The following is a 25,130-nucleotide window of genomic DNA, read 5'->3' as shown; positions in this document are numbered from 1 at the left end:
TCAACTCCATTAATTGTTTTTGGGGTCCCTTCCAACTCTATGAATAATAATAATAATAACAATCAGAGATAATAATGCATCATAGTGATCCTCTTTCCAAGCAGAAGGGGACGGGACTAGATGGCCTCTGGGGATCCCTTCCCACTGGGAAATGAGGAGGAGGAGGAGGAGGAGGATTTTCCTTCCTTTCCCCTTTTGAGTTTAATGTTCAGGATAAAAGCAGATGCTGATGTGAACGGCGATGGTAACAAAACAGCCTTTCCTCTCAGGAGGCTTGAGGATGCAAAGGAAATCCCAAGTGCTTCTCGGCATCATTTCGAGGGAACGTTTTTCTCTCTCCCCACTTTTCTCCATCTGTTGAAGGCTTCAAACAAGAGCCTCAAGCCCTCAAATGATTGGGAGAACGATGGGATATGCAGTCAGGATTGGGTGACTTGGGTTCCCTGTAGGACTCTCCATAGGCTGCCTTGGGCTAGTGAGCGCCACCCAGGCTAAGGATGTCTCCAAGGCAGCAAACCATTCAAAAGGAACAAAGGCCAGGCTACTTCCCTAATAATAATACTCTATTATTATTATTATTATTATTATTATTATTATTACTTCAAGCTGCCAATAATTAAATGCTAGTGAACACCACCCAGGCTAATGTTGTCTCCAAGGCAGCAGACCATTCAAAGGGAATAAAGACTACTTCTCCAATAGTAATAATAATAATAATAATAATAATTATTATTATTATTATTATTATTATTATTATGTCTTCAAGCTGCCAACAATTAAAGGCTAGTGAATGCCACCCAGGCTAATGATGTCTCCAAGGCACCAAACCATTCAAAGGGAATAAAGGCCAGGCTACTTCTATAATAATAATAATAATAATAATAATAAATAATAATATATCTCCAAGCTCCAAACAATCAAAGGCTAATGAACGCCACCCAGGCTAAGGATGTCTCCAAGGCAGCAAACCACTCAAAGGGAATAAAGGCCAGGCTACTTCTAAAATTCATATTACCGTTGTTGTTGTTATGCCTCCAGGCAGCAATCAGGGGCTACTGAACACCACCCAGGCTAAGGATGTCTCCAAGGCAGCAAACCATTCAAAGGAAATAATGGCCATGCTACTTCTCTAATAATAATAATAATAATAGTAGTAGTAATAATAATAATATCTCCAAGCTGCAAACAATCAATGGCTAGTGAACGCCACCCAGGGTAAGAATGTCTCCAAGGCAGCAAACCATTCAAAGGCAACAAAGGCCTGGCTACTTCTAAAATAAGGGTAATAATAATAATAATAATAATAATAATAATGTCTCCAGGCAGCAAACAATCAAGGACCAGTGAGAACCACCCAGACTACATATTTCTCCAAGGAAGCAACCCATTCAAAGGGAACCAAGGCCAGGCTACTTCTATAATAATAGTAATAATAATAATAATAATAATAATAATACGTCTCCAAGATGCAAACAATCAAGGGCTATTGAATGCCACCCAGGCTAATGATGCCTCCAAGGCAGCAAAACATTCAAAGGCAGCAAAGACCTGGATACTTCTAAAATAAGAGTATTGATAATGATAATAATAATAAAGATAATAATAATAATAATGTCTCCAGGCAGCAAGCAATCAAGGGCCAGTGAGCACCAGCCAGGCTAAGGATGCCTCCAAGGCAGCGAACTATTCAAAGGAAACAAATGCCAGCCTACTTCTCTTATTGTTGTTATGTCTCCAAGCTGCAAACAATCAAGGGCTAGAGAACGCCACCCAGGCCAAGGATGTCTCCAAGGCAGCAAACAATTATAGAATCATAGAGTTGGAAGAGACCTTACAGGCCATTCAGTTCAACCCCATTCTGCCAAGAAGCAGGAAAATTGCATTCAAAGCACCCCTAACAGATGGCCATCCAGCCTCTGTTTAAAAGCCTCCAAAGAAGGAGCCTCCACCACCACAACCACCACAAAAGCCAGGTTACTTCTAAAATAATAATAATAATAATAATAATAATAATAATAATAATAATATGTCTCCAGGCAGCAAGCAATCCTCTGTTTCCGTGTTGGTTAATCCAGATGTGGACCCAGCGAAGCGGACGCCTCGCTGCCCGCTTTTGCCGCCTGGCACAAGGGTCTCCGGGGATCCACGCCGCAGAGCCAGCTGAGTCAGCCAGGATTCTCGTTCAAGCGTCTCGGGGAAAGAGCGAGAGAAAGGGAACGTGCCTCGCGGTTAAACGTGGTCACTGAAGTCGAGTTTTGAATCAGGGAGGCCTCCGGGTTTGAGTCCGTAGTTTCCGACCCGCGTTGAAAACTCCCACGGCTTCCATAAAGCAAACCCTGACAACACACGCCATTGGACTTACCCCAAATCAACCTAATAGTCCCACTAAGGAAGACTTACATCCTTTAGATTGCAAGACCATCCTCCTTGAACCCTATGTGAACTGGCGTCCCATAGAAATCCTTGACTACTCAACCCATTGGACTTACCCTGAATCACACTAACAGTCCCTATTACAGAAATTATACTAACCAGTCCCGACCATATCCATTAGATTCCATGTCTAATGGACACATGCGGACGATGCGCTGGTAGCCAGCCAAGAAGCTCCTCCTTGGACCCACTCAACCCATTGGACTCAACCCATTGGTTTTACTCTGAATCCTACTAACAGACCCATTGGATCCATTAGCTTCCATGTCTTATTTGGGATCTCGGTGTGCGCTATATTATTGTTATTGTTGTTATTGATATGAACCAGCATAAACCCATCACAAGCCCTGGCGACTCAACCCATTGGACTTAACCTGAATCCTACTAACAGGCCCATTGTATCCATTAGCTTCCTTGTCTTATTTGGAATCTCTGTGGGCCCTATATTATTATTATTATTATTATTATTATTATTATTATTATTATTATCAGTAGTTGTATGTATGTATGTATGTATATTAATACAAACTGGCATAAGCCCATCACAAGCCTTGACAACTCAACCCATTGGACTTACTCTGAAACCTACTAACAGATCCATTGGATCCATTAGTTTCCATGTCCTATTTGGGTTTCCGTGTGCCCTATGTTATTGTTGTTAATACGAACTAGCATAATGCATCACAAGCCCTGCTGACTCAACCCATTGGTTGAGTCAGGGCTCACCCAAATCCTACTAACAGATCCATTGGATCCATTAGCTTCCATGACTTATTTGGGTTCTCCGTGTGCCCCATATTATTGTCATTGTTGTTGTTGTTAATACGAACCAGTGTAAACCCATCGCAAGCCCTGCTGACTCAACCCATTGGACTTACCCTGAATCCTACTTACAGACCTACTGAATCCATTAGCTTCCATGTCTTAATTGGGTTCTCTGTGGGCCCTATATTAGTAGTAGTTGTTGTCTGTATGTATGTATGTATATTAATACAAACTGGAATAAGCCCATCGCAAGCCCTGATGACTCAACCCACTGGACTTACTCTGAATCCTATTAACAAACCCATAGGCTCCATTAGCTTCCATGTGTTATTTGTGTTCTCTGTGAGCCCTGTATCGTTGTTGTTGTTATTAATATGGACCATCATAAACCCATCACAAGCCCTGCCAACTCAACTCGTTGGACTTCCTCTGAATCCTACTAACAGGCCCATTGGATCCATTAGCTTCCATGTCTTATTTGGGATCTCCATGAATTCTATATTATTAGGAGTAGTAATCGTCATCATAGTAGTAGTATGTGTATTAATACGAACTAGCGTAAGCCCATTGTAAGCCCTGCTGCCTCAACCCATTGAACTTACCCTGAATCCTACTAACAGACCCATTGTATCCATTAACTTCCTCGTCTTATTTGGGTTCTCTGTGAGCCCTATATTATTATAGTAGTAGTAGTAGTCGTCGTCGTATTAGTAGTATGTGTATTAATACGAACCAGCATAAGCCCATCACAAGCCCTGGCAACTCAACCCATTGGACTTACTCTAAATCCTACTAACAGGCCCAATGTATCCATTAGCTTCCTTGTCTTATTTGGGTTCTCTGTGAGCCCTATATTTGTAGTAGTACTACTAGTAGTAGTATGTATATTAATACAAACTGGCATAAGCCCATCACAAGCCCTGGCAACTCAACCCATTGGACTTACCCTAAATCCTACTAACAGACCCATTGGATCCATTAGCTTCCATGTCTTATTTGGGTTCTCTGTGAGCCCTGTATTATTATTATTATTATTATTATTATTATTATTATTATTATGTATATTAATACGAACTGGCAAAAGTTCTGATGACTCAACTCATTGGACTTACCCTGAATCCTACTAACATGCCCAATGTATCCATTAGCTTCCTTGTCTTATTTAGGTTCTCTGTGAGCCCTATATTATTATTATTATTATTATTATTATTATTATTATTGTGTATATTAATACGAACTGGCAAACGTTCTGATGACTCAACCCACTGGACTTGCCATGAATCCTACTAACAGGCCCATTGAACCCATTAGCTTCCATGTCTGATTTGGGTTCTCCGTGAGCCCTATAGTATTATTATTATTGTTATGTTTGTGTTTATACGTACTGGCATAAGTCCTACCGACTCAACCCATTGGACTTACCCTGAATCCTACTAACATGCCCAATGTATCCATTAGCTTCCATGTCTGATTTGGGTTCTCTGTGAGCCCTATATTATTATTATTATTATTATTATTATTATTATTATTATTATTATTGTGTATATTAATACGAACTGGCAAAAGTTCTGATGACTCAACCCATTGGACTTGCCCTGAATCCTACTAACAGGCCCATTGAATCCATTAGCTTCCATGTCTGATTTGGGTTCTCCGTGAGCCCTATAGTATTATTATTATTGTTATGTTTGTGTTTATACGTACTGGCATAAGTCCTACCGACTCAACCCATTGGACTTACCCTGAATCCTACCAACGCTCCTTACTATTATTATTATTATTATTATTATTATCCATGAGGTTCTCGCCGAACCCAGCCATCGTCAAGCCGAGCCTTTGGGACGGTGCGAAGCCATAAAGAATAAATATCTACGGTTTGGTGTCCATTCCCCGAATATTCCCGCTCGCCCGCTGGTGCGCAGAGGGCCGTTTTATTACAAATTGCTAATAAAGCCAACGGGGGGCGAGAGAGAGAGAGAGAGAGAGAGAGAGAGAGAGAGCGCTGCTGCGCATTAAAGGGAAACCAAAATAATAAACAATGGGAGGAAAGAGAGGCCAGGGTTTGATTTGCAAGCAACTTAGAGCAATTTGCACCAATCATGTCGAGAGCCTGGAGTAAAAACAAAAAGGCCTTTTTCAGAATATATATATATATATATATATATATATATATATATATATATATATCTCCATATCCAAATGGGAAAGAAGCCTAAGCACTCTCTTTCGTTGAAGCCTATTGGTTGGTCAATGGAAAAGGATATACAAAATGCACCCACTTCCTTCTCTCTTGGAAAGGAAGGAATAGCTGAGTGGAAAAATCAGAATGTTTTCCTTCCAAATGGGGAATATTGCCTTTTAAGGAAGGAAGGAAAGAAAGAAGGAAGGAAGGAAGGGATATATATCCATCTATCCTTTATTTCGCTCTCTCTCTTCCTTCCTATATATATATAGGAAGGAAGAGAGAGAGCGAAATAAAGGATAGATGGATGGATGGAAGAGAAAGAGTGATTGAGAGGGAGGAAGGAAGAGTGAGAAATAAAGGATGGATGGATGGACAGAAGAGAGAGAGAGAGAGAAAGGAAAGAAGCAAATCAGAGATATGGTAAGGAAAGAAGGGAGAAGGGATGGAAGAAAGGGACAAAAAGGAGGAAAAGAGAGAGAAAAATAAAGGATGCATGGAGGAAGAGAAAGAAAGGATGTTTGGATGGAAGGAAGGAAGGGACACAAAGAAGGAAGAGAGAGAGAAAAAATTAAGGATTGATGGAAGCAAGGAAGGAAGGAGTAATGGAAGGGAGGAAGAAAGGAAGGAAAGAAGGAAGGTAGAGATAAAGAAGAAAAAGAGGGAGGGAGGGAGAGCAAGAAAGGATGAAGGAAGGGGGAGAGAGAGAGAAAGGATGGAGGGAGGGAGGGAGGGAAAAAGGGAAGGGAAAGGATGGATGGATGAAAGAAAGGAAGGGGGGAGAGAAAGAATGGATGAATGGAAGGGATATATCTATCTATCTACAGAAGGAAGAGCGATAAAAGGAAGGAGGGAGAGAGAGAAAAGGATGTATGAATGTATGAAAGGAAGAGTGATAAAAGAAAGAAGAGAGATAAAGGAAGAAAGGAGGGAGAGAAGGAAGGAAGAAAAAGAGAAAGATAAAGGAAGGAAGGATGGATGGATGGAAGAGAGATCAATAAAAGAAAGACGGAAGAGAGAGATAAAGGAAGGAAGGAAGGAAAAGAGAGAGAGATAAAGTATGGATGGATGGAAGAGAGATTGATAAAAGAAAGAAGGAAGAGAGAGAGGAAGGAAGGAAGGAAGGAAGGAAGGAAGGAAGGAAGGAAGGAAAAGAGAGAGATAAAGGAAGGAAGGAAGGAAGGAAGGAAGGAAGGAAGGAAGGAAGGAAGGAAGGAGGGAGAGAAGGAAAAGAGAGAGCTACAGGATGGATGGATGGAAGAGATTGATAAAATAAAGAAGGAAGAGAGAGATAAAGGAAGGAAGGAAGGAAAAGAGAGAGAGATAAAGGATGGAAGGAAATTGATAAAAGAAAGAAAGAAGAGAGAGATACAGGAAGGAAGGAGGGAGGGAAGGAAGGAAGGAAGGAAGGAAGGAAGGAAGGAAGGAAGGAAGGAAGGAAGGAAGAGAGAAATAAAGGATGGATGGATAGAAGAATGGAAGGAAGAGAGAGATAAAGAAGGAACAGAGAGATAAAGAAAGGCAGTGAGAGAGAGAAAGGATGGATGGAAGGAAGAATATAAAGAAGGAAAAGAGAAAAAAGGATGGAAAGAAAGAAGGAAGAAAGAGTGATAAAAAAGGAGGCTGGGAGGGATAAATAAAGGATGGATGGATGGAAGGGTGAGAGAGAGATATATAAAAAAAGGTAAGGAAGGATGCTCTGAGGAGAAAGGAAAGTAAAAATCAGGACGTTCTCCTCCCAAATGGGGAATATTGTCGTTGGGGAATGTAGGATTCTCCAAGGCATAGAGGGATCTCAAGGGATCCTTTCGGGAGAATGCCAAACACCAACGTTTAAAACTAATGCAAAAGATTCATAGAGGAACTCCCATAGAAGGCCATCCAGTCCAACCCACAAAGGAAGGGCCCCATTCAATCCCTCCGAAAGATGGTCATCCACTTCTGCTTATGAACCTCCAGAGAAGGAGATGGATAAGAATCCTAGAGCTGGAAGAGACCCCTCAAGGCCATCCAGTCCAACCCTAATATGCCTTTAAGGAAGACGCCATCAAAGCCTTCCTGACAGATGGCCCTCTCACCAGAGATAGATAACCATAGATTATGATAGATAGATAGATAGATAGATAGATAGATAGATAGATAGATAGATAGATAGATAGATAGATAGAGATAGATAGATGACTGAGACGTGCATGGTATATAGACATAATCAAAGCCCTCCCAACAGATGGCCGTCCACCTAGTTAAGGTAATGAGGGAGAAAGAGCAACACCAAATGCAATAGGGGCTAAAAATGACCTTTTTCCCTTGGCTTTGTTTTCACTTTGTATTTCTCTATAATCTTTCCACATATATATATATATATAGAGAGAGAGAGAGAGAGAGAGAGAGAGAGAGAGATCTTATATATACACACACGCAACGTCTTTGCCATTTGGGAGAAGAAGAAAACACACAAAGTACATTTGCAGGTTGTTGGCGCCTTGATCCTGCGCAAATGGCCCCGGAGCAAGATCCTTGGAAGTGGCTCAAGGGAGGAAGAGGCGGATTTGGAAGAAGGAAGGAAGGAAGGAAGGAAAGAAAGAAAGAAAGAAAGAAAGAAAGAAGAGAGAGAAAAGGAGAGATAAAAGAAAGAAGGGAAGGAACGAAGAGAGAGACAAATAAGGTAAGGAAGGAATGAAGGGAGGGATAAATGATGGATGGATGAAATATATGGCACTAAATGTATACTATATAAATGAATGTAGATGTATGTAGATGACACCAAGCTGTATGTGTATGTCATCAAATTGTGTTTATCATCAAATTGTATATGTAGATGACACCAAGCTGTATATGTTTGTAATCAAATTGTATATGTAGATGGCACCAAGGTGTATGTGCTTGTCATCAAACTGTATAGGTAGATGGCACCAAGGTGCATGTGTATGTCATCAAATTGTGTATGTGATGTATATATGCACATTAAACTATATATATATATCTATAGAGAGAGAGAGAGAGTATGTGTATGTATATGGCTATACACACACAAACAAAATATTATGCATACACATATATATGGCACCAAATCATATGTATATGTGCTGTGTGTGTATATATATGGCATATATATATATATATACATACAATTTGGTTTATATATATATATATACACACACACACACACACACACACACATGTATATATACTACACATATACACATATAATGAAGCCCCCGGTGGCGCAGTGGGTTAAAGCACTGAGCTGCTGAACTTGTTGACCAAAAGGTTATAGGTTCAAATCCAAGGAGCAGGGTGAGCTCCTGCTGTCAGCCCCTGCTTCTGCCACCCTAGCAGTTCGAAAACATGCAAATATGAGTAGATCAATAGGTACCACTTTGGTGGGAAGGTAAGGGCGGTCCACTCAGTCATGCCGGCCACATGACTTTGGAGGTGTTTACGGACAACGCCGGCTCTTCAGCTTAGAAATGGAGATGAGCACCACACCCCAGAGTCAGACATGACTGGACTTAATGTCAGGGAAAACCTTTACCTTTGCTATACACACATATATGTATACATACATGTATACACACACACACAACAAAAGTGATAACATGTATGTGGCTGGGCTGTCCACTTTCACAGACAAGCTCCTGCCTCCACAGACAACTCTAGCTCCCACTACCCAGGAGACACCAATGGCCCTCCCTCCAATGACATTGCGGTTTATAGAGAGTGCCGTAAACATGTCCAAGAGCCCTGCCAATGTCCTCCACCAACACCACACTGCCCACCACCCAAGGGCTTTCATATGGAGCCATTTCATCCTAGATTTCCTGTATTTTCTTCACAGACATCTCAGTGTTCCTTACTCTCCCCAATGGTGTGGAATTTGCATGATCCCGACCACTGCCTCTCCCGGGCATCCCAGTGTTCCTGACTCTCTCCATTGGTGTGGAATTTGCATGATCCCACCCACTGCCTCACTCGTGCAACCCAGTGTTCCTGACTCTCCCCACTGGTGTGGAATTTGCATGATCCCGCTCACTGCCCCTTCCCAGGCATCACAGTGTTCCTGACTTTCTCAATTGGTGTGGAATTTGCATGATCCTGCCCACTGCCTCTCCCAGGCATCCTCAGTGTTCCTGACTCTCTCCATTGGTGTGCCTCTCCCGTGCAACCCAGTGTTCCTGAATCTCCCCACTGGTGTGGAATTTGCATGATCCCGCTCACTGCCCCTTCCCAGGCATCCCAGTGTTCCTGACTTTCTCCATTGGTGTGGAATTTGCATGATCCCACCCACTGCCTCTCCCGTGCATCCCAGTGTTCCTGACTCTCCCCACTGGTGTGAAATTTGCATGATCCTGCCCACTGCCCCTCCCAGGCATCCCAGTGTTCCTGACTTTCTCCATTGGTGTGGAATTTGCATGATCCCACCCACTGCCTCTCCCGTGCATCCCAGTGTTCCTGACTCTCCCCACTGGTGTGAAATTTGCATGATCCTGCCCACTGCCCCTCCCAGGCATCCCAGTGTTCCTGACTCTTTCCATTGGTGTGGAATTTGCATGATACTGCCTACTGGCTCTTCCTTAACCCCTTCCTACTCTGTCTGCACAACAGAGAACTACTCAGCAACTAAACATACTGGAGGCGTTTGGGGGCCTGACTCCACATGATGGAAGTTGTAGTTCACCCTACATCAAGTCAAATAACTGTGACCCCCACCGACAATGGACCTGGACCACGTTCGGCACACAGAACCCCCATGACCTAAGGAAAATACTGGAGGGCTTTGGGGGAAATTCACTTTGATTTATAGGAATTATAGTTCACCTACATCCACAGAGCACCGTGAACACAAACAACAATGGGCCTGCATCCAATTCGGTACGCATAACTAATAATGCCAAAATTTGAATACTGGTGGTTTTGGGGTGGAATTGGCCCGGACGTTTATTAGTTGTAGGTCCTGGGATTTATAGTTCACCTGCAATCAAAGAGCACTCTGCACCCCACCAAGGATGGACCTGGACCAAACTTGGCATCCCGAACCTCCATGACCAACTGAACCTACTGGAGAGATTTGATGGGACTGACCCACCATGGTGGGAGTTGTAGTTTTCCCTGCAGCCAGATTGCACACTGAACCCCACCCATGATGCATCTAGACCAAACTTTAAGTACTGATGGAATTTCAGGGGGTTAATCTGGCATGATGGGAGTTGTAGTTCACCCACGACCTTATGCATTTGGTACCATTAAAAACATTGACTTTTTCAATTAACCCAGACAATGGCAGGTACTCAAGTCAGCATCTATCTATCTATCTATCTATCTATCTATCTATCTATATACACACACACACACACACACATACATACACACAAACACACAAATTGTATGTGTATGGCATAACATTATATGTGTATGTGCCATATCCATCCATCCATACACATAACTCCTAGATATTCTGTTTTTCCCCAGGATGGACATCCTAGGGTTCCTTTCTCTCTCCAAATTTGCATGACCCCGCCCACTGCCTCTCCCTTAACCCTTTCCTACCCTTTCCTATGGCATACAACAAACTGATTTGAGAGGAGTTGTAGTTCATCTACATCCAGAACATACTCTGAATGCAACCAATCATGGATCTGGACCACACTTGCCATGGATGATGGGATTTGCAGTACCTTCACTCAGTTCCAGAGACACTGCAACCCCCACAAATGACAGACCTGGACCAAATGTGGCAAGCAGACTCCCCTGCCCTTTTTCCCATGACCCACTATATGTCCTGTTGCGGTTTGGGGGAGGATAGACCATGGATGATGGGATATATAGTATCTTCACCCAATTCTCCTCCCACAACCCACTGTGACCTCCACAAATGATGGACCTGGACCAAACTTGGCACACAGACTCCCCATGACCAAGAGAACACACTGGAGATTGGGGAGGAGGGGGTGAACTTCATGGGAGTTATAGTTCACTTGAATATAGAGAAACTGAGACCTCCACCAACAATGGGCCGGGACAACACTTGGCACAGAGAAGCCCCATGTCCAACTCAACATACTGGAGGAGTTTAGTGGAATGGACCTTGATGTTGGGAGTTGTAGTTCACCCTTATCCAGAAAGCACTGAACCCAGCCGACGTTGCATCGGCACCAAACTTGTCACACAGACCCAACATGCCCAACTGTGCATACAGGCAGGATTTTGGGGTGACTATCCTTGGCTCTGGGAGTTGTAGTTCACTTTTTTCCAGAGAGCCCTGAACCCACACGACGTTACATCTGGACCACACTTGGCACACAGACAACATGGGCAATTGGGCATCTGTGCATAGAGGTCTGGTTTGGGGGCGACTGTCCTTGTCTCTGGGAGTTGTAGTCCACCTTTATCCAGAAAGCACTGAACCCAGCCGACATCGCATCTGCACCAAACTTGTCACACAGACCCAACATGCCCAACTGTGCATACAGGCAGGATTTTGGGGTGACTATCCTTGGCTCTGGGAGTTGTAGTTCACTTTTTTCCAGAGAGCCCTGAACCCACACGACGTTACATCTGGACCACACTTGGCACACAGACAACATGGGCAATTGGGCATCTGTGCATAGAGGTCTGGTTTGGGGGCGACTGTCCTTGTCTCTGGGAGTTGTAGTCCACCTTTATCCAGAAAGCACTGAACCCAGCCGACATCGCATCTGCACCAAACTTGTCACACAGACCCAACGTGTCCAACTGTGCATACAGGCTGGATTTGGGGGTGACTGTCCTTGGCTCTGGGAGTTGTAGTTCACCCTTATCCAGAGAGCCCTAAACCCATCTGGACCACACTTGGCACACAGACTCAACATGGGCATCTGTGCATAGAGGTCTGGTTTGGGGGCGACTGTCCTTGGCTCTGGGAGTTGTAGTTCACCTTTATCCAGAAAGCACTGAACCCAGCCGACATCGCATCTGCACCAAACTTGTCACACAGATCCAACGTGCCCAACTGTGCATACAGGCGGGGTTTGGGGGTCACTGTCCTTGGCTCTGGGAGTTGTAGTTCACCCTTATCCAGAGAGCCCTGAACCCACACAACGTCACATCTGGACCACACTTGGCACGCAGACTCAACATGGGCATCTGTGCATAGAGGTCTGGCTTGGGAGTGACTGTCTTTGGCTCTGGAAGTTGTAGTTCACCATTATCTAGAGAGCACTGAACCCAGCCGACTTTGCATCTGCACCAAACTTGGCGCAAAGACCCAACATGGGCATCTGTGCATAGAGGTCTGGTTTGGGGGTGATTTTCCTTGGCTCTGGGAGTTGTAGTTCACCCTTATCCAGAGAGCCCTGAATCCACACGATGTTACATCTGGCAGGGTTTGGGGTTTAATGGCCTTGCATCTGGGAGTTGTAGTTCACCCTTATGAGGAAAAATGAGCAAAGGACTGCACCTCTTCTTCAGCGCAGACCAATTCAGGCTATAAACCCCATAGACTTCGAGCGAAGGTGCTTTCCTTATAAAGCCAGGCAGTTCCTGTGCATGTGCAGAGTGCAATCTGCCCCAATGCAAGTCATTGCGTTGCCTTCCGAATGGCTTAAAATACCGGGGAGTCCTCTGCTTTTGGGGGGTTTTTTTTGCCAACATAAGGAGATATTTCCGATTGGGAAACTGCGAAGGATGAGTCCGGATTTATGGCTTCTCTGCGCCAAAGAAGGAGGAGGAAAGAGGGCAGACGCCCTTGGCTCCGTTCCCCTTCGGTTCTGCTTCACATTGGAAAAGGAAATGAATCCTTGTTGTGGCAAGGGCGGCAAATCCATGAGACCACAATAAAAATACTAATACTAATAATAGGAATAACAACAACACAGGAAGAATAATAACCAAAGGGGCTACTGGAGATCATCTAGTCCAACCCCTTCCCCCCAAACTTCTGCTTTCTTAAAGGTATTATGTGGATCCTCTAATAATAATAATAATAATAATAATAATAATAATATATTATTATTATTATTATTATTATTATTTCTACACCAAAAGGATAATCACCAAAGGGGCTCCTGGAGATCATCTAGTCCAACCCCTTCCCCCAAACTTCCCCTTTCTTAAAGGTATGATGTAGATCCTCAAACAATAATAGTAATTTTATTATTATTATTATTAATATATTATTATTATTATTATTATTATTATTATTATTATTTCTACAGGAAAAAAAGAGATAATCACCAAAGGGGCTCCTGGAGATCATCTAGTCCAACCTTTTCCCCCAAACTTCTCCTTTTTTAAAGGTATGATGTAGATCCTCAAATAATAAAAAATATTAAATTATTATTATTATTATTATTATTATTATTATTATTATTTGTATAGGAAGAAAGAGGATAATCACCAAAGGAACTCCTTGAGATCATCTAGTCCAACCCTTTCCCCTAAAATTTCTCCCTTTTGTGAGCCATGGCTTTTTCTTCCTTAATGGCAGACTCTAACAACAACAACAACAACAACACAGGAAGGTAGAGCATAATTGCCAAAGGGACACTTCAACAGCCAGCAGAGTGATCTTGTCTGCTGTGGACTCATCTTGTTGTGTTTCAAATAATAATAACAACAACAACAACAACATTGTTGCTGTTGTTATTTTACAGACACAAAAACACAGTATGACACAGCAAATGAGATATATATGTTGGATTTCGTATCACAAAATCACAATTGTTGTTGTTATGTGCAGATCCATTGTGGGCTGGCTTCAGAATGCTCTTTGACTGGAGGTGAACTATAAATCCCAGCAACTACAACTCCCAAATGTCGAGGTCTATTTTCCCCATGAATATCGAGTATTCATGCCAAGTTCGGTCCAGATCCATCACTGTTTGAGTCCACAGTGCTGTCTGGATGTAGGAGAACTACAACTCCCAAACTCATGCTCCATGCCCATCAAACCCTCCCAGTATTTTCTGTTGCTCATGGGAGTTCTGTGTGCCAAGTTTGGTTTAATTCCATTGTTGGTGGAGTTCAGAATGCTCTTTGATTGCAGGTGAACTATAAATACTAGCAACTACAACTCCCAAATGTCATGGTTGAGGGTCACCACAACATGAGGACCTTCAACCATGACATTTGGGAGGTTGAGAATCACTGGTCCAGTCCAACCCAGCTTACTCTGAAAGCAAATCCCAACCTGGGGCTAATCCAATCTTCAGAGATGTGGGTGCCAATCTTCCATGGCACTCTGCACATGCTCAAGTGACCTGTGGTTCCAAAACTCCAAAATCAATCTTAACCCTATTCTCCCCTACTTTCATTTTGAATAAATCAACCTAGGGCTGACTTAGATTCTTATGAGTGCCACCGTTTGCTATTGCACTCTGCACGTGCTCAGAGAGCCCTTTCCAACAATGCAATGCAATGCAAGACCCAATCCACCATTACCTGGGGAGCACTTTCCTGTTGCACTCTGCCCATGCTCAGAATCCCTCTCCAACAAGAAATGCAATGCAAACAAGATCCCATCTTCTATATCCTGGAGGGACTATTTTCCCATTGCACTCTGCACATGCTCAGAGAGCCCTCTCCAACAATGCAATGCAATGCAATGCAATGCAAGACTCAATTCTCCATTACTGGAGGACCACTTTCCTGTTGCATTCTGCCCATGCTCAGAGAGTTATCTCCAATAATAAACACAATGGAAACCAAATCCTCCATTATCCGGGGACCAGTTTCTCCAACAATCAATGCAACATAAACAAGTCACAATCTTGCATTACTTGGGGACTGGTTTCCCATTATACTCTGCACATGCTCAGAGAACCCTCTCCAAAAAATAAAGGCAATGTAAACAAGAACCCGTATTCCATTGCCTGGGGGGGACCATTTTCCCACTGCACTCTGCACATGCTCAGAGAACCCTCATCATAAGAAATGAGCGCAATGGAAACAGCAGTACTCAATTATCTGTGTACTGGTTTCCCACTGCACTCTGCTCATGCTCAGAGGGCCTTCTCCAACAATCAAGGCACTAGAAACAACACCCAATCTTACGTTGGAAACCAGTTTCCCATTGCACTCTGCACAAGCTCAGGGGAAACAGAGTACAATGGAAATAGCAACTCACAATTATATGGGGACCAATTTCCCTTTGCATTCTGCACATGCTCAGAGAACCCTCTCCAAAGGAAACAGAGTGCAATAGAAACAGTAACACCCAATTACGTGGGGATCAATTTCCCATTATACTCTGCACATGCTCAGAGGGCCCTCTCCAACAATCAATGCACTAGAAACAACACCCAACCTTACGTTACTTGGAGATCGGTTTCCCATTGCACTCTGCACAAGCTCAGGGGAAACAGTGTGCAATGGAAACAGCAACACCCAATTATATGGGGACCATTTTTTTGCACTCTGTACATGCTCAGAGAACCCTCACCAAAAGAAATGAATGCAATGGGAACAGCAGCACCCAATTATCTGTGTACTGGTTTCCCACTGCACTCTGCACATGCTCAGAGAGCCCTCTCCAACAATCACTAGAAACAACACCCAATGTTACGTTACTTGGAGACCAGTTTCCCATTGCACTCTGCACAAGCTCAGGGGAAACAGAATGCAATGGAAACCGCAACACCCAATTATATGGGGACCAGTTTCCTTTTGCACTCTGCACATGCTCATAGGGCACTCTCCAACAATCAATGCACTAGAAACAACACCCAATCTCACGTTAGTTGGAGATCAGTTTCCCATTGCACTCTGCACAAGCTCAGGGGAAACAGAGTGCAATGGAAATAGCAACACTCAATTATATGGGGACCAGTTTCCCTTGCACTCTGCACATGCTCAGAGAGCCCTCTCCAACAATTAGAAAAGTGGAAACACCCCATCTTTCCATTACTGGGGGAGGGCATTTTCCGATTGCACTCTGCACATGCTCAGAGAACCCCCTCTAAAGGAAACAGAGTGCAATGGGAACAGCAACACCCAGTTTCCCACTGCACTCTGGATATGCTCAGAGAACCGCCTCCAACCATCAATGCAGTGGAAACAAGACCCAATCTTACATTGCTTGGGGACTGGTTTCCCACTGCACTCTGGACACGCTCTAGGAGCCATTTCCAAAGAAACAGTCAATGCTATGGAAACAGCAACACCCAATTACCAGTTTCCCACTCCACTCTACACATGCTCGAACCGCCTCCAACAATCAACACAATGGAAACAACACCCAATCTTACATTACTTGGGGACTGGTTTCCCGTTGCATTCTGCACATGCTCAGGTAGCCCTCTCCAAAGGAAACAGTGCAATGGAAACAGGATATCCAAGTATATGGGGAGCAATTTCCCTTTGCATTCTGCACATGCTCAGGAAGCCCTCTCCAACAATGCATGCATTGGAAACAACACCCAATCTTGCATTACTTGGGGACAGGTTCCCTATTGCACTCTGCACATGCTCAGAGAGCCCTCTCCAAGAAACAGAGTGCAATGGAAACAGCAACACACAATTATGTGAGGACCAATTTCCCATTGCACTCTGCACATGCTCAGAGAACCCCCACCAAAGGAAACAGAGCGCAATGGGAACAGCAACACCCAGTTTCCCACTGCACTCTGGATATGCTCAGAGAACCGCCTCCAACCATCAATGCAGTGGAAACAAGACCCAATCTTACATTACTTGGGGGCTGGTTTCCCATTGCATTCTGCACATGCTCTGGGAGCCATTTCCAAAGAAACAGCGTGCAATGGAAACAGCAACACCCAATTACCTGGGTGCCAGTTTCCCACTGCACTCTGCACATGCTCAGAGAGCCCTCTCCAAAGAAACAGGATGCAATGGAAACAGCAACACCCAATTACATGGGGACCAATTCCCTATTGCACTCTGCACATGCTCAGAGAACCCTCTCCAACAATCAATGCACTGGAAACAAAACCGAATCTTGGTTTACCAGTTTCCCACTGCACTCTGCACATGCTCAAAGGAAACAGAGTGCAATGGAAACAGCAATATCCAAGTATAGGGGGACCAATTCCCCTCTGCACTCTGCACATGCTCAGAGAGCCCTCTCCAAGAAACAGAGTGCAATGGAAACAGGAATACCCAGGTATATGGAGACCAATTTCCCTCTGCACTCTGCACATGCTCAGAGAGCCCTCTCCAAGAAACAGAGTGCAATGGAAACAGGAATACCCAGGTATATGGAGACCAATTCCCCTCTGCACTCTGCACATGCTCAGAGAGCCCTCTCCAAGAAACAGAGTGCAATGGAAACAGGAATACCCAGGTATATGGAGACCAATTCCCCTCTGCACTCTGCACATGCTCAAAGAGCCCTCTCCAAGGAACAGAGTGCAATGGAAACAGGGATATCCAAGTATATGGAGACCAATTCCTCTTTGCACCCTGCACATGCTCAGAGAGCCCTCTCCAACAATGCATGCACTTGACACAAGACCCAATCTTGCATTACTTGGGGACTGGTTTCCCATTGCATTCTGCACATGCTCTGGGAGCCATTTCCAAAGAAACAGCGTGCAATGGAAACAGCAACGCCCAATTACCTGGGTGCCAGTTTCCCATTGCACTCTGCACATGCTCAGAGAGCCCTCTCCAAAGAAACAGGATGCAATGGAAACAGCAACACCCAATTACATGGGGACCAATTTCCCATTGCACTCTGCACATGGTCAGAGAACCCTCTCCAACAATCAACGCACTGGAAACAACACCCAGTCTTGGTTTACCAGTTTCCCACTGCACTCTGCACATGCTCAAAGGAAACAGAGTGCAATGGAAACAAGTATAGGGGGACCAATTTCCCATTGCACTCTGCCCATGCTCAGGGAGCCCTCTCCAACAATGGAAACCACACCCAACCTTGCATTTACCTGGGAGCCAATTTCCCACTCTGTCCATGCTCAGGCGACCTGTGGCTCCCACACTCCCAAACCCACAATAAGAGGGATGAAAGGGGAGAGGCTGAGGCGCTTTCTGCACATGCTCAGAGGCCCCTGAGCCCGAACTCACCGTGGCTGGTGGAGGCCCCGAGGCAGCAGCAAAGGAAGGCGATGGAGATGGCTCTGGAGAGGAGAAGGCGCTGCTGCAAAGCCATGGCGAAAATGAGGGGAGGGGGGCTAAATGGGGGCCACTTCCGGTGGGGGGTCTTTGGACCCCTAAAAGAGGGGAGGGGGACCGGAAATGCCCCAGATTTCCGCCCTCCTTTTCCTCCCCATTGACAAAAAACAACCCAGCAGAGAAAGAGAGAAGCTGGTGCTTTTCTTTTTGGCGAGGATGCGCTCCGCATCCAGGGCGCAAATCCCGAATCCACTCTTCTTTTTCCTCCTCGTAGGAAAGCGGCGCAAGTCCGGATCCGGACTTAACTGGTCTCGTTCGAAAAAGCAAACGATGCTGAACAAAACGGTGTAACTCTCGAAAACGTGGCCCAATCCTTTTTGGAGCAGCGGAGGGGCAAAGGAGGTACCCCCAGACACCTCTCCAAAAAAAAAAATCGCACACACTCAATCCCCGAACCGACTCCTCTTCTTTCTCCTCGTAGGAAAGCGACGCAAATCCGGATCCGGACGAAATTGGTCTCGTTGCAAAGACCAAGCGATGCTGAACAAAACGGTCTCAGTCTCGAAGATGTGGACTAATCTGTTTTGGAGGGGCGAAGGGAGAAAGGAGGTACCCCCAGAGACCTCTCCAAAAAAGAGAAGCGCAGCAACACACACACAAAGCCTCGCCTTTTACGCGCAGGGGAAGCAAGCAAAGAGGCTTCTTTTACGCACGGGGGAAAGCGGGGGGAACCCGCATCTCTTTGGCTTGGGTCTCCCCAAGAGGAAGAGACCCTTCCTCTTTCTTTCCTTTTTCCTTCCTTCCTTTCCTCCCCAGGCGAGGAGAGCAAGCGCCGGCCGGGCAGCTTTCCTCTCTTCCCTTCTTCCTGCCTCGCCTCTCTCTCTCTCTCTCTCTCTCTCTCTCTCTTTTTCCCCCTCCTCCCCTCCCTCCTTCGCGTCACGTGTCTTCCCCGGCGCTCCGGCCCCTCCTGGACACCGACACGACACGCAAGTCGCCCCTTCCCACGTGCAAAGGCCCTGCCTGTTTCCCTGCACATCCTTCACCTTTGGGAAGCACCCCAAAGGCCATCCAGCCCAACCCCGTGGGTTTGTCTGTCTCTCTGTGTCTGTCTATGTATCTATCCAGCCATCTCTAGGTATATACCTAATATCTATCTATCTGTCTGTCTATCTCTATCTAACATAGGATCCCAGAGTGAAAAGAGATCCATCCCCAAAGGCCATCCAGCCCAACCCCGTGGGTTTCTCTGTCTCTCTGTATGTGTCTATCTATCCAGCCATCTCTAAGTATATGCCTAATATCTATCTATCTATCTATCTATCTATCTATCTATCTATCTGTCTATCATAGAATCCCAGAGTGAGAAGAGACCCCCAAAGGCCATCCAGCCCAACCCCATTTGTCTGTTTGCCTGTTTATCTATCTATTTATTCAGCCATCTATATGTATATAATATCTATCTATCCATCCAGCTGTCTAATATATATATATATAATCTGTCTATTTGTTTGTCTGTCTATCTATCTATCCAGCCATATATATGTATCTAATATCTATCTATCCAGCCATCTCAATGTATATACCTAATATCTATCTATCTGTCTGCCTATCTAATCTATCTAACATAGGATCCCAGAGTGAAAAGAGACCCCCAAAGGCCACCCAGCCCAACCCCGTGGGTTTCTCTGTCTCTCTCTCTCTCTGTGTGTGTGTCTATCTATCTATCTATCTATCTATCTATCTATCTATCTATCTATCCATCCAGCCATCTCTAAGTATATGCCTAATATCTATCTATCTATCTATCTATCTATCTGTCTATCATAGAATCCCAGAGTGAGAAGAGACCCCCAAAGGCCATCCAGCCCAACCCCATTTGTCTGTTTGCCTGTTTATCTGTCTATTTATTCAGCCATCTATATGTATATAATATCTATCCAGCTGTCTGTTTTATATATATGTGTGTGTGTGTGTATGTCTATTTGTTTGTCTATCTATCTATCCAGCCATATATATGCATCTAATATCTATCTATCCAGCCATCTCTGTGTGTACACCTAATATCTATCTATCATAGAATTCCAGAGAAGGGACCAATTTCCCATCTCTATTTATCTATCAATCTAGGCCATCTATACAACACACACATACATAGCTATCATAGAAGAGACCCACAAAGGCCATCCAGCCCAACCCTATTTGTTTGTTTGTCTGTCTGTCTATCTATCTATCTATCTATCTATCTAACCAGCCATCTATATGTATATAATATCTATCTATCTATCTATCTATCTATCTATCTATCTATCTATCTATCTGTCTGTCTATCTGTCTATCCAGCTGTTTATAATATATCCAATATCTCTCTATCTGTCTGTCTATTTTATCTGTCTATCATAGAATCCCAGAGTGAGAAGAGACCCCCAAAGGCCATCCAGCCCAACCCCATTTGTTATATAGCACATATGTATATATTTCTATCTATTTACCTATCAATCATTCTAGGTCATCTATACAACACACACACATTTCTATCATAGAAGAGACCCCCAAAGACCATCCAGCCCAACCCTCTTTGTTTGTCTGTCTGTCTATCGATCCAGCCATCTATATGTATCTATCTAATATCTATCTATCCATCCATCCATCCATCTATCAATCATAGAATCCAATAGTTAAATGAGACCCCCAAAGGCCATCCAGCCCAACCCTCTTTGTTTGTCTAATCTATATATCTGCCTATCTAATCTATCTATATATCATAAAATCCCAGAGTGAGAAGAGACCCCCAAGGCCATCCAGCCCAGCCCCGTGTGTTTGTCTATCTGTCTGTCTGAGTATCTAGCCATCTATGTAGCATATATGTCTGTCAATCCATCTATCATAGAGGAGACCCCCCAAAGGCCATCCAGTCCAATCCTCTTGTTTGTCTATCTGTCTGTCTGTATCTATATAATATCTATCTTCCAATGGCGCAGTGGATTAAACCGCTGAGCCGCTGAACTTGCCAACTAAAAGGCCTGCAGTTCAAATCCAGGGAGCAGGGTGAGCTCCCGCTATTAGCCCCAGCTTCTGCCAACCTAGCAATTCAAAAAGATGCAAATGTGAGTCGATCAATAGGTACCACTCTGGTGGGAAGATAACAGTGCTCCATGCAGTCATGCCAGTGGCCATATGACCTAGGAGGTGTCTGCGGACAACGCCGGCTCTTCAGCTTAGAAATGGAGATGATCAACACTCACAGTCAGACATGACTGAACTTCAGAGGCTGGATGGCCATTTGTCAGGGATGATTTGAATGCAATATTCCTGCTTCTTGGCAGGGGGTTGGACTGGATGGCCCATGAGGTCTCTTCCAACTCTTTCATTCTATGATTCTATGATTCATATCTAGGGAAAAGCTTTACCTCTATCTATCTATCTATCTATCTATCTATCTATCTAGCGTAGAATCCTAGAGTTAGAAGAGACCCCCATCCAGTCAACCCCGTTTGTCTGCCTCACTGTCTCTTTATCCAGCCATCTGTATGTATGTATCATAGAAGAGACCCCAAAGGCCATCCAGCCCAACCCCATTTGTCTGTTTATGTATCTAGCCATCTATATAGCATATATATTATCAGTCTATCCATCCATTCATCTAGCAAGCTATCTATATAACAGATGTGCCTATCTGTCTATCTATCTATCTATCTATCTATCTATCTATCTATCTATCTATCTATCTAATAGAATGTCATAGTGAGAGGAGACCCCCAAAAGCCATCCAGCCCAACCCCATTTGTTTGTTTGTTTGTCCATCTATCTAGCCATCTATATTTATTTTTATTTATTTATTTACTATATTTATACCCCGCCCTTCTCCCCCCAAAGGGGTCTCAGGGTGGCCATATCTAGCTTATATGTCTTTCTATCTGTCTGTCTATCTATCTATCTATCTATCTATCTATCTATCCTTCCTATCTATCTATCTATCTATCTATCTATCTATCTAGCCATCTATATAGCCTATGTGTATTTCTATTTGTCTGTCTGCCTGTCTATCTATCTATCTACCTACCCATCCATTCATCCATCCATCTATCCATCCATCTATCCACCTGTCAATATAGCATATATGTCTGTCTGTCTGTCTGTCTCTCTCTATCCTATCTATCTACCTACCCATCCATCCATCTATCCAGCTGTCAATATAGCATGTCTGTCTGTCTGTCTATCCATCTATACAGCCATCAATATATAGAATTTATGTCTGTCTATCATAGAAGGGACCCTAAAGGTCATCCAACCCAACCCCGTATTTCTGTCTATCTGTCTGGTTATCTATCCAGCCATCTATCTGTATCTATTATAGAAGAGAACGCAAAGGCCATCCAGTCTAACCCCTTAACTGGATGGCCTTTGTTTGAAGGATAGTGAGGATGAATAGACATATACACAGACATATACACACATACACATGCTATTCTGTAGCCTGCCTCGAGCCACAAGGATATTATTATTATTATTATATTTATTATTATTATTAAAATTAAAATAATTCCTTCCAGGAAGAATATTAGGAATGGAACAGCGACCTCTGGGGGCCAGTGGAAGCATTGCAGTGAAAAGAGGAATGGGGTGACATTTGGACCGCAAAGGCCAGCTACATTATTATTATTATTATTATTATTATTATTATTATCCCTTATCAATGTCCACTTCCCAAGCCTTTAGTGGCGATCAATTCCCGGAGAAAGGATCCTATTAAAGGTCTGGAGGGAAAACCAGGCTCAAAAGCAGCCTTTGCTTCTTTTCTTCTGTTTGTTCAAGTCTTCAGACAAATTTCTCCCCGCTGAGTCTTTAATGGGGATTTATCGCCGGCTGTTATTGGATGTTAAATAAATTCCGGGTGATTATTAAACACAGAATTAATCGTTTTTTTTATCACTGCCGATGGGGGGAAAAAGCAAGCAAAAGAGAGATTGCTGCATATATATCTCATTCTGGGATGCCGCCGACTCTTTCCGCTCATTGTTTTGTCATGGAAATGCCCTAAATAACAACAACAACAACAACAACAATATGAAGAATAAGCCCGCCATGTGATGCTGCAGCAAAATGGCCAATGTGGCTGCTATTAATAATAATAATAATTATTATTATTATTATTATTATTATTATTATTAGCTTGGGGACTCGATGATGCCTGAGTTATTGTTTTGGGAAGTTAGGTAATATCACTTAAGTTTGGTCCAGATCTGTCGTTGTCTGGGTTCAGTGTTCACTGGATAAGGGTGAACTACAACTCCCAGATTCCCAGGGCAATCACCCTCAAACCCTGCCAGTATTCACAATTGGCCATGTTGGGTCAATGTGCCAAGTTTGGTCCAGATCCAATGTCAGCTAGGTTCAACGCTCTCTGTATGCAGGCAAACTGCAACTCCCAAAATCAAGGTTAATTTCCACAAACACCTGCAGTATGTTCAGTTGGTCATGGGAGTTCTCTGTGCCAAGTTTGGTCCAGGTCCGTCATTCGTGGGGGTCGCAGTGGTCTGTTGAAGTTGATGCTGAATCGGGTGAAGGTACTGCAAATCCCATCATCCATGGTCCATCCTTCCCCAAGCTGCAACAGGACATAAATTGAGTCAAGGAGGGATCTGTATGCCAAGTTTGGTCCAGGTCCGTCATTCGTGGAGGTAGCGGTGATCTGCTGAAGTTGGTGCTGAATTGGGTGAAGGTTCTGCAAATCCCATCGTCCATGATCCATCCTTCCCCAAGCTGCAACAGGACATAAAGTGAGTCATGGAGAGATCTGTGTACCAAGTTTGGTCCAGGTCCATCATTCATGGAGATCGCAGTGGTCTGTTGAAGTTGATGCTGGATCGGGTGAAGGTTCTGCAAATCCCATCGTCCATGGTCCATCCTCCCCCAAGCTGCAACAGGACATAAAGTGAGTCATGGAGGGGTCTGTGTGCCAAGTTTGGTCCAGGTCCGTCATTCATGGAGGTCGCAGTAGTCTGTTGAAGTTGGTGCTGAATCAGGTGAAGGTTCTGCAAATCCCATCGTCCATGGTCCATCCTTCCCCAGGCTGCAACAGGACATAAAGTGAGTCATGGAGGGGTCTGTGTACCAAGTTTAGTCCAGGTCCGCATTCGTAAAAGTCGTAGTGGTCTGTTGAAGTTGGTGCTGAATCGGGTTCTGCAAATCCCATCATCCATGGTCCATCCTCCCCCAAACCACAACAGGACATAAAGTCAGTCATGGAGGGATCTGTGTACCAAGTTTGGTCCAGGTCCGTCATTTGTGGGGTCGCAGTGGTCTGTTGAAGTTGGTGCTGAATCGACACCAGGATGTCGAGTGAGTCTTCCCCCATTACGTCTTCCTTTTCCTTTTCCCCTTCCTTTTTGGACATTGAAAGCCATTGGAAGGCCTTGGGCGAGTCGCACTCTCTCGGCCTCAGATAAAAGGTTGCCGAATGTGAAAATGTTGCAAAGATCTCCTATTAAATGGACACCAGCAGCACAAACTTCTTCTTTCTCCGGCCGCAGATGGGCAGAATGAATAATTCACCTCCTAATGGGCCCTGAAGTGCCTCTTAATGGGCTCCAATGGGGAAGGGGTGCGCCTCGAACCCAGTACTGCTCATCAATTATGCAAGGGCCTAAAAGGGAGAGAAGGGAGGCCCAACCAAGACACAAAT

General features: G+C 44.2%; 1 protein-coding gene across 1 annotated transcript in view; it reads right to left on the bottom strand.

Moving 5' to 3' along the window:
* The window catches only part of TMEM132E (transmembrane protein 132E), a 64,227-nt gene extending 44,883 nt beyond the window's left edge, over positions 1-19,344 (bottom strand). The window contains exon 1 of the mRNA XM_060756883.2: positions 18,401-19,344. Within this exon, the coding sequence (XP_060612866.2) occupies positions 18,401-18,677 (277 nt within the window). The 5' untranslated portion in view covers positions 18,678-19,344. The remainder of the gene's footprint in view (positions 1-18,400) is intronic.
* Between the last annotated feature and the right edge of the window lie 5,786 nt (positions 19,345-25,130).

This window comes from Anolis sagrei, chromosome 11 (genome assembly GCF_037176765.1).
Source record: "Anolis sagrei isolate rAnoSag1 chromosome 11, rAnoSag1.mat, whole genome shotgun sequence".
NCBI lineage: Eukaryota > Metazoa > Chordata > Lepidosauria > Squamata > Dactyloidae > Anolis > Anolis sagrei.
This window is presented reverse-complemented; position numbering and strand designations above follow the sequence as displayed.